The sequence below is a fragment of the Hemibagrus wyckioides genome, linkage group LG07, assembly GCF_019097595.1.
Source record: "Hemibagrus wyckioides isolate EC202008001 linkage group LG07, SWU_Hwy_1.0, whole genome shotgun sequence".
Lineage (NCBI taxonomy): Eukaryota > Metazoa > Chordata > Actinopteri > Siluriformes > Bagridae > Hemibagrus > Hemibagrus wyckioides.
Genome location: NC_080716.1, coordinates 9986892 through 10008219, shown reverse-complemented (window position 1 = coordinate 10008219; position 21328 = coordinate 9986892). Strand labels below are relative to the sequence as shown.

Genomic DNA, 21328 nt, shown 5'->3' with positions numbered 1-21328 from the left:
GCTAATCTGTGCAACCTGACCTGAAAAGTAGAGGGAAAGGCTCACATGTAAAGGCAAAATCCAGGAAATATTGATCTGGCAGCACACTGGGACATAATTCACTTTCCAGGGCGTTATTAGGACAGCTCATATGGGAACAGGTGTCTGTGTCAAGTGTGAGAATTGTGTGTCTATGATGCAACACACCAGCATGATTTTATGTGACCTGTTTTACATAGAAAAGAAAAGGGAAAGGTCCAAAGGAAAAGAACAGCAGATGAAAGAATGAAAAAATGTATGGAAATTATAGTGATTCATAAATAAAGCACTTGTTAGGCATTTATGCCAAAGATGAAATTCTCCTTCGGATAGGACAAAACGGAAATAGAAAGGGAAAGATTCATAAACCGTTCATAAAACATTCATAATGAAGAGTACAATAAACAAAACATGCACGCAAGAGACAAAACACATTTTATCTCTTTTATTTATTTACAGTTTTAATGTGGATTAGTACTCAGTTTTTAGTGCTTGCTCATTCCTCAAGCTTTTCCCCAAAAGTGGGACTTTATTACTGTTACATCAGTATTTTTTAACGTATGCCTTACGGGAGGACCAGAATTTATGCAAATGTCTCCACTGACGCAAATCCTGTACTAATATGTCACGCTCGATTCCAGTTGTGCGTGTGGAATAAAGAGTGATGCTAATGTGATTTGTTTCTGTTCAGTTTTCTCTGTAAGAATCTCTTCATTTCCTCAGGCAAGACTGTGAATAGCTCTATTGATGCCGTTTGTCTCTTTTCAGCACTTTTCAGTGGAATATTTGTTGTAATGTCATGTCTGCACCCAGAAAGACGCTGCTGATAACTAAATCTTTGTCTGACATCCATAAACCTCTCAGAGGTCGCATTCATTGCATTTAGCAAGTGAATATCGGCCATTTCGTGCCCGGGGATATGGCAGATTCAGACGTTAGCTGTCATTTACAGTTTTCATGGCTGAAAATCTTCACAAGAAGGAGGTCTCTGAAATTAACTGTAAATTTACACTGTGGACCCAAATGTTTCTCAGTTTATGCAACTGAGATTTCCATAAGGGAATGATCATGGTGTCTGTTATTACGATTTCTGGGCTAATGTGGGAAAACACAGCAGCTTAATGTTTGATTAATACCCATGTTATATAAGCTGATACTAGGGGTGTAACTATCTGTGTGAAGTTTGCGTGTTCTCCCTGTGCTTGGTGGGTTTCCCCCGGGTTCTCCGGTTTCCTCCCACAGTCCAAAGACATGCATCTAGGCTGATTGGAGTCTCTAAATTGCCCGTAGTATGTGATTGCGTGAATGAGTGAGTGTGTGTGTGTGCCCTGCAATGGGTTGGCACTCCATCCAGGGTGTATCCTGCCTTGATGCCCGATGACACCTGAGAGAGGCATAGGCTCCCCGTGACCCGAGGATAGATCGGATAAACCGTACAGACAATGAAATGTATGTATGAGAGGGGGATTGGAATTCGATATGAACTCGTACTGTTATGATCTCCTCTTTTTTTTTTCTTTTTACCTGCCTGCGAGATATTTTTAACAGTCCTTCCAAGATTTTGTAAAGTTTCTTTCTGATTGTTGCTGCCAAAAATGGTTGATTTTGCTGCAAAGATTTTGTGCTTTTTTTGCTGAAAACTACTTGATTTGGTGAAATAGCAGCATTCTTCTTTGAAACTCCTACCAGTGTAGACACCTATGTAATTGCTTTCTGTGATGGCTGTACTCATATCCAACGCAAATGATTGGAATAGGACCTTGGCCAAATGTGCATTGTGATTGGTCCAATTCTGTAGAGTTTGCTTCATTTTGTGTTAATTTCTGTTATTGCAAAATCCTGGAGGGATTGTGAATTTAGTGGGTGAATTTAGTTGGGACTGTTTGCCAAAATATGTAAAAACTAGTAGTCTAATTTAAAGCAGCATGATCTCGACCAGGCAGGTACTATAGATAAATAAATGAAAACTGTAAATGTATCTATCACATATTAATGAGCATGTTAACACATTGTGATTAGTAAAAACCTCCTGGGTCCTCTGGTTTCCCTGTATACAAATACAGATCTTTCTCAGATCTGTATTTGTATTGAAGACTCGTTTCCTGTTCTATCCGAAAGTGCATTAATATACGTTTACATACTAGAATGTAGAAAGGATGGCATGTCTAGTGAGGAAATACTGATTCCTTGAAACATACATGCCTTGATTAGTGAAAGTGTAAACACAGTTTACATGCAAGAGACAAAACATATTTACACTCACTGTCCATTTTATTAGGAATACCTTCATATTCATGCGTCTAATCAGCCAATCATGTGGCATCAGCACAATGCATTTACACCCACAACTCCTGCAGATACAGGTCAAGCGCTGTAGTTAATGTTCACATCAAACATCAGAATGAAGAAAATGTTTGACTTAAACCGTGGAATGTTTGTTGTTACCAGATGGTTTGGTCTGAGTATTTTAGAAACTGCTGATCTCCTGGGAATTTCACACACAACTCTCTAGAGTTTACACAGAATGCTGTGGGGGTGGATGGAAGAGGGGAAACACATCCAATCCTCCTATTCATGTATGCAATTGCAGTGCTTTGTCTGTTCAAGTGCATTTATATTTGTTTGTATACCAAGGTGGTACCAGACCCTCACTGATTGTGTACCTGTAGGGTCTCTGGTAAAATCAGGACAGCAATCACTGAGAGTCAAGAGCAGAGGACTGATTCGATGGGAGATAATCTGGGGTTCTGAGAAGCTGGCGTTCATTCACTCTGGTCCATCGGGTTTCACCTGTTAGTCTGGGCCCATTTTCACCACATGTAGACAGCACCACATGAGAGGACGAGCTGTTTATGTAATTAAATGCAAGGAAAAGTCTATTAGTAACTGATTTCGCTGAGTAATTCTATGAGTATCCCCTATGGGCTTCTATAAATCCTCAACTAACCTGTTTTGTATCAAAGATTGGAACCATTATGCTTCAAGACTGAGAATAGTGTTGACTTGTCCAGCCAGTTTTTTATATAATTATATGCAGTTTGATGAACTCTCAGCTTTGAGTCCATTATGGTTGATTCTTTATTTATTTATTTGTTTATTTATTTGACCGTTTTTAGGTGGTGTGACCTTTTTTGTGGCCTTATACGACTACGAAGCCAGGACAGCTGATGACCTCTCATTCAAAAAAGGCGATCGATTTCAGATCATCAACAACACGTGAGTACATAGCGGCTCCTGTGTGAGACTAGGACTGCATTGATTAGGGCTTTTTTCCTGATTTGGCCCTGAAAGATGATCCAGCAGCCTGAACTAAATTTGACAGGCTTTTATTTATTTATTTATTTATTTATTTATTTATTTATTTATTTATTTATTTATTTAAATTGTCATTGCATTGCAGCCTGCTACAAAAGGATATCTGGGTTAATGTTCGTCTGTTTAGTCAGTCTTCCAGTTTGTGTCTTAATAACAGCATGATGGATGAATTCACTCTGCTGATCGTGATGATTTGTTTAAATGCTTTGAATACCCAGATTTCACTGCAGTTTCTTCTTGGTTTTGATGTCTTGATATTGCAAGGCTGTCTGTGTAGGTACATTAATGCTGTTTATGTGCTGGCTCACTTCCACAGAGAGGGAGACTGGTGGGAGGCCCGTTCCATCAACACAGGCAAGAATGGCTACATTCCCAGCAATTATGTGGCCCCTGCTGACTCCATCCAGGCTGAAGAGTAAGCTACTCCTCTCCTCCTGCTCTCATGTCATGAACTGCCACTTCTACCCTCACTGTAATTAAGAGTGTATGATCGACATCACACTACAGCAGCCAGGCACTCGCAAAATGCCCAGGAGTACACATGACAAGATAACAAATGGGTCTCTCTCTCTCTTGCTCTCTCCCTCATCTCTCATATAAATATAAAATCACTTCACTCACACACAAACCTTTTCCACAGGATACATTAATGCACTGTCACCAATCTATCCTCCCACTGAGCAGGAAAGGAGGAGGACAGAAATCATGTCTGTACTCTTTAGCTCTTTCCAAGTGCATTAAAGCATAACACTAGCGAGATGTGGTAATAATCCAGTCCAGTAGACAGCATCTATTTTTCTTATTCCTATTAGATGCTATTTGTTGAACTGAAGTTGCTTCTTTCACAGCTATGTAAAGCAATTCAAGCATCAGATAATTGCCAAATGATCTCCCATGATGTTAAGACAATAACACTATCAAACCCATTTCTTATGGGGTGAAAATACAAAAAATGAACACATTTGCAGTGTACAAAAAGTACTGTCTTTAATTCACATAGATGATAATGACTGGTGAGTTTTTAATGCTCCTTTAAGGAGAGCTATCTCCGACCCTGACCACACTGCGTGCTAATAGTAGCTTTGTCGTTTGAATGTTTTATGCTGCAGGATAGATGTTGGTTATAAATATTGAACACTGCTCAGATTTTCATACATTTTTTAAAAAGGCTGTGGATATGCAGTGTTATCAGTCACATACACATGTATTTTACTGTTCTGTAAGCTGATGATAGTGCAGTGTCTGTAAAAGTAGGTTCATTTCCTTTCCTTATCCCCCCCCTCTTTAGATGGTACTTTGGGAAAATGGGACGCAAAGATGCTGAGCGATTGTTACTGGTTCCCGGAAACCAGCGAGGGACGTTCTTGGTCAGGGAGAGCGAGACAACGAAAGGTGAGCCACAGTCTGTACAGATTGTAAACTTTGGTGTATGTGAATGTTACAGCAGAGTGGAGCACCATGGAGTGTGTTATGTATATGGTTTGTGTATAAGAATGTGTGTAAATTCTTTTTCTGACAGGAGCCTACTCTCTCTCCATACGTGACTGGGATGATCTGAAGGGTGACAATGTGAAGCACTACAAAATCCGCAAGCTTGATAACGGTGGCTACTACATCACCACAAGAGCTCAGTTTGAGACACTGCAGAAACTGGTCAAACACTACACAGGTACGGCTTTACTACACAACACCTTTACAGTACAGTAAACATGAATTGTATGTTTGTGTCTTGGTTTTTTGTTTTTGTTTTTTAGTATATTTAGATTGTGCTGCTTATTTTACCCATGCCATGGCCCGAAAACTGTAAAAAAGAAAAAATGCCCCCTCTCAGCTGCCCAAACTCAGTAGGACCCATAAACAGTGCATTTTTTCTCAGAAGTGAACAGAGCACAAGTTAAAACATCTCTCACTTCCATTTCTCCTGTGCACCTACTTGACATATTCCACTGTTGTGCTGGGATTTGTTAGATCTGTAAATAACACATCTTTTCTTGAAGCATAGTCAGATTCCTTATGGAGCATCAAGAAATTCAAGGCCATATGAATGAAATGGAAGTGTGTAAGGATTAATTTCGTTCTTGAAAATGTGGTTTTGCTCCTGGTTTCTCTGGTTTCCTCATGCCACACAAAAACTCTAGTAAGTAAAATGACCTCTCGTTGTGAATTGGTGTATAAATGGGTGTGTCTATGGTATGCTGTGGGAAAATACACCACTCCACTGGTAATAAATTATCCACTAATACAGCAGTTTCATGGTATTACAGTTGCTCTGACTGCTCTAAATGCGACTTAGTGGTCCATGTGTAGCTTTTTCTCTTTATCTGCCCAGAAAAATAAAATTATCATGACACAGAGCACACACTCACCTGTGATTAAAAATTTCACCGCAAGAACTTTACACGATGATTCTCTGCTCAAGAACTCAAACTCGAACACACAAATATTAGAATAATTTAAGCATTTTAAAAAAGCACACTGTATAAATTCCCCTTATCACGCATTATTTAGCCTCTAGACCACTGACCGTTTACTAATTTTAACCCAGCCCACTGTACGTTATTTGTGTCTGTGTTCAGAGCACGCAGATGGACTCTGTTACAGGCTCACTACAGTCTGTCCGACTGTGAAGCCCCAGACACAGGGCCTGGCTAAAGACGCCTGGGAGATCCCACGTGAATCGCTTCGCCTGGAACTCAAACTGGGCCAAGGCTGCTTCGGGGAGGTCTGGATGGGTAAGGGTTAAACACACACACAGTGTTCTTTGCCATTCTTTATAGTGATCAGGGTTTAAACAGTTCTGTTTTTGAGTGCATAATGAGCAGTCCTGCTTCTACATCCCCATTCATGTTTAAGAACAAAAGTTTTGAACATCTTATGGTGTTAAGGACTTTAGTGAAGAGCTGAGGATGGCTGATGTCATGAATATTCATAGTGTCTATTGTTCTTTTCATTCCTTCACACATTTTAATCTATTGTCAGGCCTCATTCATATTTAAATGACGTACTATTGTGATTGTGCACCCAGCATGGAACGATTACCAGTTGGACTGTTTTTTCTCCAAAGCCTAAGGTGTTGGGGTGGATTTTCATTGTGTTCTGTATTGTGAAATATTTATTTTATATTAAGTTCCATCTCATCACATCTTTTCTTCAGAACATTATGACTTGACACGAGGCCAGCTGACCCGCATGTTAACCAGTCCCTCTAGGATTTCACCTTTTTGTGATGGTAGAAATGAATGCAAAACAAGGAAACTCTAGAAGTCTGCCTGTTTACACACATCTGGGCCAAGAAGCATTGTGTGATGTCATCACAACGCACATTTAACCAAAGCCCTTCACTGGTGGTTGTTTAGTAGAATAACCTGTGCTTGCAATTTCACAGATTCAAATAGTTTTCTGCAAAAAATGTACATCACATGTTGAAGAAATAGGAAAAAAGGAAACTCCTTGAAATCCTGTTTAGACTGATTATAACAGTCATAAAATCTGCTTCAGGGGTGTATAAAATTATTTCAAAAGGTTTCCTCTTCAAAAAACCTGTGTAGATGTATGGTATATCCATGGGTTTCCACATCATGCTCAGTGGTTTACAACATTTAAGTCTGCAACTAATGTTAAATAAACTATAAATATCATCCTGTAAATTCATTTGCAGGTGTAGTCAAAGAGTGGAAAAAAGGCTCTTGCAATTAGCGTTTAGCTAACTGTGTTAGCACAGTCTGCCACCAGGTCAAAGTAAAAAATTGCAGCGTTTTGGCTGGCAGGCCACCTTTTACACATTCTAAAAGAGAAGCCGCAGGCTGGTTAACATCTGTCAATGGGCTGCATTTGGCCCTGGAGCCGGACTTTGGACACCCCTGGTCTACTTCAAATAGCCCTCAAAAATCCACACAAACATTACGGCCTCACTCGCTATGCATTTAAACTACATGTCCCGGGCTTAACGCTGTTTGAGGCTCAGTGTGTCTGTCTATGGGAGGAGTGTGATTTTAGTAAACACATCTTAACTCTTTCATCAAAGTTTACCCTGCAGCAAGTCCTGGCACTCCACATCAGACTCTGCAATCCCTGGAATGTTTCCCTGCACACCGCACTCGAAACGAAGCAGAATTGACAATCAGGCTCAAACCTGTTTTTGACATTCAGTGAAAATTCGTGCGTATCATAAAGAATGCTTGTTTAGATCTACATCCACAATGGGATTTAGAAAATGGGATTTAGAGTGACCTCCAAGCATTGTGTATTCTAGAGGAATGGTTCTATTCCAGTTCAAGTCTTCAGGCTATGTATTTTTGCCAGGGTTGTGCTCCCCATGCCTTTAGCAGATGATTGGATGGTTGTGATTACTAGGTTTATATTGTTTCAGGAACAAGAATTTGACTTAAATTGTGTGTTTACACGTACACACATTTTGTTGAGTAACTTGCGAAGAGCAAGTTGTTGAATGAAAATAATCCATGACTGGGTGCTGTGATGCACCAGTTGCTAGCCCAAAAATGGTTTATTTCCTTATAATAGCTCCTACCAGTGTTTTATTCTTTGTATACCACAGTGATTAAACATTTAGTTCAAATTCAAATATTATTTGTCACATACAAAATCATACACAGTATGACATGTAGTGAAATGCTTTTTACGACTGTCCTTGTTCCAAGAGAGAGAGAAATAAGGTCAAAGAAAAATAGAAATATGAAAAATTAGTAGAAATATGAAATAGGTTAAAATATGATAATAAAAATATTAAAATATTTAAAAAAAGTGTTAAAAAATGATAAATTAACGAAAAACCAATGAGAAACCTATATATATATATATATATATATATATATATATATATATATATATATATATATAATGTGTGTGTATATGTATATATTGTATTTTCATATATATATATATATATATATATATATATATATATATATATGAGATAAATATATAGATATAAAAGACATAAATGTAAATATCCAATTAACAGTAAATGTAAACGGTAAAGTGACGGTGCAAAACAAAGTGTGACCTGTGCAGTGTAGTGCAGTTATGTGTGTGCAACAGTCTGCTGAGGTAGAATATGATGTGTGAGGAAGTCCTGAGAAAAAGTCCAGGTTCTAGGTGTTCTGGTTGAGGGCCTCGAATGGCCTGCGGGAAGAAGCTCCTCCTCATTCTCTCTGTTTGTCTTCAAGGAGCGGAAACGTTTCCCTGACTGCAACAGAGAGAAGAGTCCATTGTTGGGATGACTGAGGTCCTTCATTATCTTCCTGGACTTGGTCCAGCACCGCTTGTTGTATATAGTCTCCAGGTCAGGAAGCTCGGGGCGGATGGTACGCTCAGCTGATCGCACCACCCTCTGGAGAGCTTGTCTGTCCTGCTTGGTGCTGTTTCCAAACCAGGCTGTAATACTTCCTGTCAGGATGCTGTCACTGGTGCAGGTGTAGAACGTCTTTAGCACCTTTGACGTAAAGACGCTGCCGGGCCTTCTTCACCAGGTTGTTAACGTGAAAAGACCATGACAGGTCCTGCGTGATGTGAACACCTAGATACCGGAAACTGTCCACTCTCTTCACTGGGGTCCCATTTATAGTGAGGGGCTGGTAATTCCTCTCCTGCTTTGTCCTGAAGTCTACGATCAGCTCCTTAGTCTTGGTGACGTTCAGGAGGAGATTGTTGTCCTGGCACCATGTCTCCAGGTTTTCAATCTCCTCTCTGTCTCATCGTTTTATACCTTTATCCATTTCTATTTACATTTAATGTTATGTAAGATCCTGTGTCACTTCCATTATTATAGCTATGAGAGTCACTCATCTCTCAAGTTAATGGAATAAGATTTCTATTGAGCCAATAAAAATGCAACTTGTCATGTTACAGAGAAACCAAGTCCTCCATCCTGAAGAAAACTTACTGACTGTTACAAAGCTCTGACACTGGTGCTTCCTAACGTTCCTTCTACCAGTGTAAATGTAGATTATTATGCATTGTCTCTGTGAATGAGTTGTTAGGTTTGTAGTAATGAGCTGATCATTACTATTCTATCAGTTTGAATTATGGCTTGGAATTCTGTAAGAGCTTCAGCTTTAGAAACTTAAAACCTTCTTCCCAGATTTCAGCAGTGCTGTGGTAGAAAGCAAGATAACTCAGGGGTTTGTTTTCTCTTTCTCAGTCTTATTTCATTTAGTATATAAAAATGGCAGTAATCTCAATGCAGTAGCTGCAGGGTACTGATAAGACAAGTTCTTTTCTTATGGTTAATATAATGGGGTTTAATCCCCTGCTCTTTTATTACAATTTTACCAATTTTTCTAACAGCTTGACTCCACATGCTTTTGAATTCTAGTTATGGGTGCATGCCTCGTGGCTTTGTATATAATTTATATAATTGTATCCCTTGTTCTCTCTATTCCCTGATCTAGGCACTTGGAACGGTACCACCAAGGTGGCGATTAAGACGCTGAAACCTGGCACCATGTCCCCCGAGGCATTCCTTCAGGAGGCACAGATTATGAAGAAACTCAGGCATGACAAGCTAGTGCCTCTGTATGCTGTCGTGTCTGAGGAACCCATTTACATTGTGACCGAGTACATGGGCAAAGGTAATAAACACAGGATGTGCACTATAATTAGTATTAATACAGTGTGGGTATTTTAATGCACAGGTGTAGCTGTCTAGACTTTGACAGGGATCATTAAGAGGCAGTCTGTGTACTGCATAATAAATATTGCATTGTGTGTGGGGGAGTGAATACGTACCTAAAATTGTGTACTTAACCCTATGTTCACTCTAGCATAGGACAAGTGAGCTGCTTGAAATGCGTCTCTGTGGGTGTGGAGAGATGGCTCACGCCATCCTGTTCCGATTAGAAACGTTAGTAATCGAAACGCATGACGAAATAGTCCCCTTATGCGATTTTTGCTTATTGCTTTTGTCCAAACTGGATATATTTTGATTTATATGTTACATGCTAGGCTTCATAATAATTTCATAAGCAGATTATATAAGCAAGCTTACTATGTACACTCCCCAGAAGCAAAGATTCTTACAAGCTTTACATTTCTTCCTAATGTTTCTTATACACACTTAACGAGAGGTCATATTATAAGATAAGCTCAACAATAGTTATTCATAAAAATCATTTTTGTGTGTCAAACAGTAAATGGGAGATAATTGCAGGTAGTCGCTAAAGCTCTAGACTGCACACACCATAGCATGTGTCCAAGAAATCACATGAGCTTTTGACAAAAGTGAATTTGTCAATTCAAAGCATTATACCTATTTTGCATATAAGTGGGGGAAAATATTTCAAATGTCACAGTGTTGCTTGGCTACTTGCCGTGGTCACTGAAAACGCAGCTCTGTATCGTGCACATACATAGAGGATGAATAGTCACTTTGTCCCTTGCTAGTGTGAAGGTTAGTATAGGGTTAGCCATTCCAATCTCATGACTTTTCACAGATGATAACAATAATACCTTTCATTTATAACATTTGAGAGTTTCAGTTGGTTCCATGGAAGTAATACAAATGTACTTGTGATGTAATGGTTGGTTGTTTCTCTCCCAGGGAGTTTGCTGGATTTCCTAAAGGAAGGTGAAGGCAAATACCTCAAGCTTCCCCAGCTAGTGGACATGGCAGCACAGGTAAGGGTACATTACTACCACTGTTCCTTCGTTCTCTCTTCACTGCCTTTAGTTCCTTGGTTCTACGTCTTTCCCATTTTGCAGGCCTGTCAAGTTGTATACAGAGGCAGCTGTTTACTGCTACACGTGTCAACAGTCTGCCGTCTAGTTTAGCAATGAGGAATGTCTGGCAGAATTTTCTTTCCCTGTCTGCCTGTCACAACTGTGTAATGTGCTGTAACATTTCTCTGTAGCATTCTCGCGAGCTCTCATCTTCATTTCCACTTAACGCTTGGAGCTCTTAACCTCCACTCCTGAGGGACCACTTCACTTTAATGTGCCAATGCAGAGTTGCGCATTTGCTCTTAAACTAGCATACTCCCCTCCATCTTTTTTCCCTGTCTGTCCATTTCCCGCTTCTCTTCAAGCTGCTGTCACCACCACACTGTCTTAATTAAGACTTCCAGCATTCTGTCTCATCTCTGCCACAGAGAGGAGATTTTTGCTGTATAAACATAAATCATCTGGACAGCTTCTTAAACGAATGCCTGTCGTTGAGGCACTGAGAATCTGACTAACATTTCCCGTGTCCTTTTATTCCTCACCCTCGCTCTGTCATTGCCAGTAGCAGAGCTCTTTATGGTTGTTTCCTTATCAGCTGAACTACTTCTGGATTCTCTCATTTTTGTCCTTAATTAAACAACAAACGTCCACCTTGACTGTAACGGGTAATCTTTTTTTTTTTTTTTTTAATACTGTTATCTTTTCCTTGAAGGAATCTTGATTCTCTGTGATCTCCTACAGATTGCTGATGGCATGGCCTTCATCGAGAGGATGAATTACATCCACCGAGACCTGCGGGCAGCCAACATCCTAGTGGGAGAAAACCTGGTTTGCAAGATAGCTGATTTTGGTCTGGCCAGGCTGATTGAGGATAATGAATACACTGCTAGACAAGGTCTGTGTGTGGTTGCATAAAGTGTTTTGTTTTGTTTTTTTTGTTTTTTTTTTTAAAATGGTTTAATGAAAGTTACTTGTAAGCTTGTGTGTGTTCGGTGCCATGTCCCACCCTGGATCTGTTCAACATTTTGTAGTGTTATAACTTTGGAATGGTTAAATGTTCACAAAAATACTGAAATGTGTGGGGGGAAAAATCAGTTAGCTGAATTATTCATAAAAATAAAAACCTGTGATTAAATAAATATCCTCCCTGATTGGTGTGCACCTTGAAATCAGTCTGTGGAGGTAATATTAGTTAAATGTGTGCAAATAAAATCCTAAACTAAAAATAATTAGCAAATATATAGGCCCCCACACCGTCACTTCAGTATTATGGACTACCTTTAATGTAGATTTGTGATGTATAATCCCATTTAGATGATTAGATTTAATTTAATGTGTGCAGAGTGTTTGATGATATATAAAAGCCTAAACCAGGCTTTAAGGATCTTTCAGTATAACTAGACGTTTGCTTCCAGCACCAGCTTGCTTTGTAATCCCTGCATCCCCAAATGCCCCCTGCTGGAAGACCTGATTAGAGCTTTGATTTGCTGTCTGGCTTCATTGCTTCCTCCACCCTGGAATAAGCCTGTTCAGTAACAGCTATTTTAGGGACTTCCTGTGGCTCAGGTGTATTGTACTTGTTTTAAATGAAAGGTTCTGCCCACCAGACAGCTTTCTTCTATTTATTTATTTATTTAACCCTGAGCCGCCAGTTTAGTTGAAGGTAAATCTACCTGTAGCAAGAATTTTATTTTGTAAAAATAACACGTAAAGCATCACTGCAGGTGCAGATTTATTATGCTGCCTTCTGAACTGTATTTGGATTATTTTAATGAAATAAATACACACGATGTATAAAGTTTGAAAATCCTTGGATTAGGGAGTCGCATTTAGATTAGGGAGTCTGACGGACTTGTGTGCTGTCTGATTACAGAGCAGCTCACTGCTTCAGACTCGCAGTAAACACTCATTACTATGTACAGGTGAAGGGACATTCTTATCAAACCAAGGAATATACTATGCGACAGTGTGTGTTTGCTTATGCTTTTACGTCATCATAACCATGGTTGTAAAGAATTGGTGTTAATTATGTTTTTACAACATTGTAAGATTATCTTGGTGTTTCCTTGTGCACCTTGTGATCATGTGACAGGCTGCTGGGGATATGCTTTTAATGTAATGTTATAGGATGTGTGGCATATTGCAGTGTGTTATATAACTTTCGTCACATGCATAACTAGTTTGTCACTTATAGAAGAACTCAGAAAATGATAACCATAAAAGGAAAAAAAAAAGAGAGCTATTTTAAGGCAGCTTTTGAAACTTTACAGAACGGATGACTGGAGTTACTCTTATTGCTTTGCGACACCATCAGGGTTGGAGACGCATTCTGAAAGCTAACTCTCTGTTCCACTAGGAGCCAAGTTTCCCATCAAATGGACAGCACCTGAGGCTGCTCTCTATGGCCGCTTCACAATCAAATCTGATGTCTGGTCATTTGGTATCGTGCTGACGGAGCTCGTCACCAAGGGCAGAGTGCCGTACCCAGGTGAGACACATGCGTACATATTCTCACACACACACGCACACACACACACATACATGTATATACATATATACAGACAGACATATAGATACGGGAGTTTGTGTGTGGGTGTGTAATATGCGCGCACACAAACCAGCTTCTCAGCTCTCACTACCTCTCACAGTCCAAAATCCAGACCAAAACAAAGAGCATGCTTCTTTTGTTCTACGACATTAAGCTGCTTGGTTAGGAGATTTTTTACCCAGGCCTACAGTGCAGCTGCTGTTGTAATGTGACCCAACTTTAATTAACACCTTCACTGGCAGCCAGCTTAACAAAGGCTGTCTGTCGATCCTTTTCAAGGACATGATGAGTTGAGCTGTATGGTGAGCTGCACTTTAGTACATGCTCATGTGCGCCACCTGCTGGATACTGTTGTGTGTGATGACCGATCATAGGCTGCCATCTGGCTGAGGCAGACATGGAGGCTGACTGGGCACCAGTTCTTATTTATTGCCATCTGTGCTGGCCAGGCCTGAGGCCCTCCTGCTGCCTTTACCACACCCTCCTAGCTACTTCAGTATCTGGGTTACTCATCCTTTCCTCTCTGTTCCAAGTGTCCATCTTTCAGTTCTATTTATTTATTTTTCATTAGAGGATTGAATAATTAAATAAATGTTGAAAATGTTCTTCGTAATTTAGTTATTTGACAGTACCCTGCTGTAGAGGGAGGCAACTATTACCTGCTTCGTCCAAGACATTCATAGCCAACCAGCTACATTTTTTTGAACTGCTGAGGGCACTGTGGAAAGCCTATCCACCCTCATCCGCATGCATGAGCTCACAAACGTCCTTGATTGGATAGTGTCACTGTACTTGCCTGGGAATGGAGAGTAGGCCAATTTCGCCCTCGTGGATTCCCGGCTACGGATGGCTGTGGCATCATGGGATTCAAACTCGTGATTTCCAGGAAAATATTATTGCACCACTCTAGAATCCTAATTAAATTTTATTTGGATAGCACTTTTGTTAATACACAGAGTTACCGAAATCTTAAATCTGATGTAGATTTATATTTAGAACCCTAACAAGCAAGCCAGAGATGACGCTAGAAAACCCATCATCTTCTGGGTGACACCAGAGAATGAAATAATAAATGAATCATTATTATAACTGTGTACTATAAAGTCACTATGAGCACATTGTGTACGAGTCCCGGGATGATGACAGGATGGCTTCTGTCATTACAGCAGTGTCTGTCTGTCAGGTGTCTCCCCAACTCTTTGGATGTGTTGCCATTAACTATTGCATGATTGCATTAGCCAAAAACATAGGCTCATGGGCTCTGTCTGAAACATACTGCCGGGCTGAAATGTGCTTTAAATTAGTACATCTCCAGAATTTGAAAAGCTTATTAACTACATTTCCATTAACCTTTACTTGGTTTTCTCTTATTTGAAACGACAGGACTGCCAAATTAGCCAAGAATAAAATCACAGAATTTTTATTTCAATTTCATTCCATTTAAGTTTTCATATGTGCAAATTGCAAATTCGCAGAAAAACCTGTAGGATCAAGGCCTGACTACAATCCCTCCTCTTTCCCTGTCTGTGCATTACTTTGGCTCTCATCAGTTCAGTGTCATTAGATCTCATACGTAATTGATGAGCTCCTCGTTCATGTCTTGAATGATCAGGCACTCATGTAATCAGTTATGCACACTGAAGGATTTAAACTTCCACATTAGACAGCTCATGACAGGCTAAGCTCAGCATTAGCTACTGCACATCAGTGATGAGGAGCAGCATACGTCAAATGTCAGACAGCTGCCTTAGTCAGGAGATGAAGGCTGGAGGCTGTCAGGAACCAGAATGAACCAAACCATAATGATGACTTAAACTGATGCAAAGCTCTCATTAGGTGATCTCGAGCAGGCACTTAGGCAGCACATGTGAGACACTCTGAGGTGTGTGTGCTGCAGAGAGCAGCTTATCAAACATCCACTTAGACTAAATTATATAAGAGTTATTGATTAAATGTAGACGGTACTAATGGACCACTCTGGTACAGATAATATGTTATGTCATCTAAATAATGATTAGCCACTCATGTATCAAAATATGCAAGCTCAAAATGTACAGTAAGCGCCAGAATTACTGGCACCCTTGGTCAGGATGGGGAAGGGGGGTCGTTCAGATGTCTGAGAGTTGATTGGCTTTCATATGAGGAAATATATTCAAAGACAATAAATAATAAATCACACCTATATGTGCATGTTCTACATTCCATTCCAAAACTTTAATATGGAGTTGGTCCCCCATTTTTGCTCTAACAAATTCCACTCTTCTGGAAAGCTTGCCACTAGATTTTGGAGTATGCTCATTCAGCCCCAAGTGCTTTAGTGAGGTCAGTGACTGTTGTTGGATGAGGAGGCCTAGTTCACAGTCGGCATCCCAGAAGTGTTCAGTGTGGCTGAGCTCAGGGCTCTGTTCAGGCCACTTCCATGCCTACCTTAGCAAACCGTCTTCATGGACTTAGCATTGTCATGCTGGAACAGTTTTGTTCCAAATGCTCTCTGGGAACAATGCAAATAAAAGCTTTTATCCTGCTGGAACATCCCCAAAATGCAGCTAACTCTGCAAGTTACTTCCAAATTCCAGACAGGTTAATTATAGCTCTGCCCATTTTTAAACCCATTAATTGTTACCCATGCTGCATGTGGAATTTTTTCAGACATGTAGCTCTGTTTTTGTAATTATTTCCTGATTTTATTAAGATCAACACATTCTGTTTCATGGTGTTGACCAATGATTGGTGGTATTTCACCACACTGCCAGCTTATTTATATCCCAACGAAACAGGAAGTCATGGATCACTACTTAAATACTCAAGTAAACTTAATGGGAACATGTTTCGTATAAGATTTTGTATGAATTTGAATGATGTGGGGGTTTTTTTGTTTGTTTTATTTCCCCTCTTATTCTTATGTTTTTCACCACTCTTCACCGTGGGTGCCAGTAGTTCTCAAGTTGACTGTATATTGGCTGGACACATATAGGTCTACACATAAGTTGATCACTTCTGTACATGTTTTTTGTGTAGGCATGGTGAACCGAGAGGTTCTGGAGCAGGTAGAGCGGGGGTATAGGATGCCATGTCCTCAAGGCTGTCCTGAGTCGCTGCATGAGATGATGCATCAGTGCTGGAAGAAAGACCCTGACGAGCGACCCACTTTCGAGTACATCCAGTCCTTCTTGGAGGACTACTTCACCGCCACCGAGCCACAGTACCAGCCTGGAGACAACCTGTAGAGCCGTCTGCCTGGTCCCAAACCAGCTCGCTGCTTCCTTCCCTAAACCATCCGTGCACACTTCCTATTCCTCTTTTTATTTTGTTCTTTCTGCAGCGGTGTAGGAAGCACCATGTAACACCTTTTTGCATTTCGTTAACCCTCGGTTGAGTTCAGGATAAGTGTGAAGTGAAGTTCAGTCAGGAATCGAGCATGTGGGTTCGGAGGAGAGAGTGTAACGACCGTAGTGCTGATTGCGTAAATGTCTTTTCTTTTCTTTTTTTTTCCCTTTTGTTTTTATTTTCCACCAAACACTTTTCTGACTGTTTTAAGATCAAGAACTGATTTCTTTTTTGTTATTGTCATTGATTTTTTACTTTACATTTCACCTCCTCTTTTTTTTTTTCCCATTAATTTCAATAGTTTTGTTTTTAAAAAGTGACCAATAACTGTGGTTGAAAACGACGGTATCGCCTAAGACTGTCGGTGACGCTGTGAGAGAGAAAGAGAGAGAGAATATTTGCCAATATGAATGTATGAGTAGAGTGTAAGTGGTGTGAGCATGAGAAAGATGAAAAAAAGGATTTGACTTTAAGTTAAAATAGTGCTGGGAAAATAAATGGGTAAGATTTTTATGAATGGAAAAAACATGATTTTTTTTTCTTTTTCTTTTTAGTAATCTGTTATAACATGATCCATCATTGATGATTTATATTTGTGAACTTCTCTTAGTGCCAGCCAAAAGAAATATTTTAAGAGTGCACTAACCATACACTAAGACAACGAGCCCCTTGTCATTTCAGCCAAGTGCCAGTTCTGGGAAAATATGTGCACGTGAAATTTGTACTAAATCTTTTTTTTTTTATTGTTTAATAGAGTATGTAAATTGTACTTCTGCATTCGACAGCCATTATATTTTCAGTAGCTTGACTTACATGTATTCCTTCCATGGATTATCCGATTCAAATCATTTTGATCTTACTACTAAAACACTACAGTTGAGCCCAATACTAAACACAATCTGTTGCCGTAAAAAAAAATATTTAGTCACTTCTGCTGCCGTAGCTTTATGCTGTGTGAGAAATTTTGGGTCAGTGCAAAATCATTACAACGATCACTTTTATCCTAGGATTAAACATGTCTATCCTGATGGGTGCAGTCTCTCAGGATCCACAGGGCATCGAGGCTTACTGAATAATTTAATGAGGATGAAAAATGATGCTACAACCTTCACGCTCGCCAATTCTCATCTCACTCCAAAACCTACGAGAGCTTTTTGGAGGGATGTTTCAGACAGCGCGTCTACCTAAAGTCCAGTCTTTTGGAAAAGCGATGTTCGATCTCTACAGTACCGTTTCAGAGGGTTGCAGAATCAATTTGCCAAGATCTGTCCAAAAGCTGTTCTGGTGGCTTGCAGTGGCCCAGAATCTGGTTTTTATTACTTTTCATTATAATAGTACACTTCCAATATGCCATTTTAAATCAGATCAGCTCTTCAGCTTGACAATTATGTGTTGAAAGAGGATCTACTAATGCATTGATGATTTTAGTGCTGGAATCAACAATAGAGTCTGCGCTATTTGTTCATACCGTGTTATGACAAAAGCTGATTTCATGGAGAAATAAAATCCCTACATTTCATATTGGAACAGAACCGTTTTTGCGTTTGTATCACTGAGATACATTTATGAGGAGATGAAAATCCCACAGCTCTGTCTGCTTTGTCATGCTTTTCCGTGGCTGCTCCATCACTTCCTGCAACTCTGTCGTCCCCCACAGGTTGACAGTAAGAATTACGATGAGCGATGTTACGGCCGCTTTTACACCTCCACTGGGTGACATGAGGGTTGTGAAACACATTGTGCTGAACGAGATAGGGGAAAGAATATTGCCTTCCATTTTGCGAACAGAAGAAAGATTTTAAGGTGGTGTTTGAACACATGCTGGTGTTTAAATTTCACCTTTATTGACATTTAGTTGGTGTTTAAAGCTGGTCAATTATCAACAGTCCATTACCTCAGTAACTTTTTTTTTTTTTAAAAAAACAGAGGTGCTTTACAGAGTTTTGTGTCTCCTGGTGGTTCTTAACGCAAGTTTAAATGCACTTCATGTGAACCAGACACTAGCATTGTGTGAAAGTAAAGCTGAAAAGCCTTCTGAGAGTAGAGAGGACTTACCTTTGTTCTCCTGTGTCATTATCCCTTTGTTTTGGTCTCAGGGGGTTTTGTCCGAAGAACAAACCCCTCCTCCCTTCCCTTTCCCAGAGATCTGTGTGGTTTTCAAAGGGCTATGGACCAGTTTGATGAATCTCTTTTGCTCTTTCATGGAGACTTGAAGAACAGAACTGAAACGCTTTGGCTGCAGGGTTGAAGCCGAGTTATGGAGGTGGTGTGTACCGTCATGTTGGCAACAAATTACTAACCTGAATAATTTGTACAGTGAAAAAATAAAGTTGTACGTAATGCTTTTGACTTGTCTCTGGCTTTGTGTGCATGACAGCTCTCGCATGATTTTTAAAGCTCAGCTTTCAGTAAAGGAACATGGATTGAAAAAGTGACTGACGAAATATTCCTTTTATGCTGCAATGCAGTAGCACCGTTTAGTCAAAGTCAAAGGGAAGAGTGGGGTCAGTTGTAATATTTCAGTAATTTTATTCCGTAAATCTTGATATTCTAAAGCTGTATTGTTTATTCATGATAAAGTATTTATAATAAATGATAAATTTAAAAGTTACACTTTTATTTAAATATCGGAGGACAATATATGCAATAAATGAAGCATTTCCACTGCTAAAGTAAATGCTTAAGCGGGTGTATCAGTGGGGCACTATTTTAACTGGAAATAAAGGTGGCTAAAATGCCCGATTTCTACCGTCTCTATCTCGGGCACCATAAAACACAGAGGCAAGCTAGTGTTTGAATCTTACTGAAGAGAGTTTTTGTTAGCAGTTGTGTAAGCATATAAAATAAAATACAGGGCAGTCATTGCAATATAGGGCTATTGGTTACTTATAAATGGTTCCTGGTAATGGTGCAGGCTGTCCATTAAAGAGCACAAATATGACCAGCAATGTTCTCTGTATATCTGAATTATATGGCTTGTACAGTCTGAGACCTCTGGTGTTCAGATAGTGCAATTTGATGAACTGTGTTATATTTTTGCATTGCAGTGTCACAGTGCAATTGTCACTACCAAAACAAGCCCTAGTGTTACAACTAAACCCACATTTCTCTGGTAGAGGAGTGAGTTTTGTATGAAACACCATGAAGTAATTGTTCCTATAAAAGCTACTCAGCAGTTGTCAAATATCTCAAATCTTATATGTAATACAGGGTTGAGGTTCTAATGGTGTTAATTTTGGCACAAAAGGATGGTCTGACACAGCACAATGTAGTACAGTTTGTATTAGCATGAACGTTGTAGACGGAAAGGTAGGTTATGAAGGCTTGTACGTCCCACAATTGTTGCAGAAAGAAAGAAAACAAATAAGAGAAGTAATGTGTGTGTGTGTGTGTTTGTCAGGATGTAAAAAAAAATGAGAGAGATGTTCAGATAACGCTTCATTTATGTGAGACGTTAGACCAGGTGCATTATATCACACTGATCTACTGCATATACAAATTAAAATAACAAATAAATTAAGCCTAAAATTATTTTTATTCTTTAATATTAGAGCATTTTTTTAAAAAATAAACACAGCATGATACAAGCAAGGATGTCTAGAGCAAAGGCATTTTTAACTAACATGCCACGTTACACTCAGTGCTATGTCAGGTGGGCTGGACCAAAAATAAATAATAAAGTTTATAAGACCAATAACATAACAACTCACAAACACGGTGTATTTCATTACAGCATTAATCTGAAATACAGAATATCTGACATTCAAGAATAAACATTTCAGAATATAGATTTACTATACAATGTCTTCCATCATTGTTCAATTCCTCAAACTGTAGCTACTGGACTGTATGTCTGACACCTTGCTCTAGCTGATATACACCAATCAGCCGTAATATTAAAACCACTGAGAGGTTGCTTATCTCGTTACAGTGGCATCTGTGGAGGGGTGAGATACACTATATTGCCAAAAGTATTCGCTCACCTGCCTTGACTCGCATATGAACTTAAGTGACATCCCATTCCTAATCCATAGGGTTCAATATGACGTCGGTTCACCCTTTGCAGCTATAACAGCTTCAACTCTTCTGGGAAGGCTGTCCACAAGGTTTAGGAGTGTGTTTATGGGAATTTTTGACCATTCTTCCAGAAGCGCATTTGTGAGGTCACACACTGATGTTGGACGAGAAGGCCTGGCTCTCAGTCTCCGCTCTAATTCATCCCAAAGGTGTTCTATGGGGTTGAGGTCAGGACTCTGTGCAGGCCAGTCAAGTTCCTCCACACCAGACTCGGTCATCCATGTCTTTATGGACCTTGCTTTGTGCACTGGTGCACAGTCATGTTGGAAGAGGAAGGGGCCAGCTCCAAACTGTTCCCACAAAGTTGGGAGCATGGAATTGTCCAAAATGTCTTGGTATGCTGAAGCATTCAGAGTTCCTTTCACT

The 21328-nt window shown here is 39.7% G+C and overlaps 1 protein-coding gene across 2 annotated transcripts in view; it reads left to right on the top strand.

The window, feature by feature from the left end:
* Positions 1-19234, top strand: part of yes1 (YES proto-oncogene 1, Src family tyrosine kinase) — a 38101-nt gene extending 18867 nt beyond the window's left edge. For both annotated transcript variants that reach the window (XM_058394942.1, XM_058394943.1), the window contains exons 3-12: positions 3135-3234; positions 3650-3748; positions 4622-4725; positions 4853-5002; positions 5910-6065; positions 9744-9923; positions 10892-10968; positions 11752-11905; positions 13367-13498; positions 16577-19234. In XM_058394942.1, the coding sequence (XP_058250925.1) occupies positions 3135-3234; positions 3650-3748; positions 4622-4725; positions 4853-5002; positions 5910-6065; positions 9744-9923; positions 10892-10968; positions 11752-11905; positions 13367-13498; positions 16577-16785 (1361 nt within the window). In that variant the 3' untranslated portion in view covers positions 16786-19234. The remainder of the gene's footprint in view (positions 1-3134; positions 3235-3649; positions 3749-4621; positions 4726-4852; positions 5003-5909; positions 6066-9743; positions 9924-10891; positions 10969-11751; positions 11906-13366; positions 13499-16576) is intronic.
* The last annotated feature ends 2094 nt before the right edge of the window (positions 19235-21328 follow it).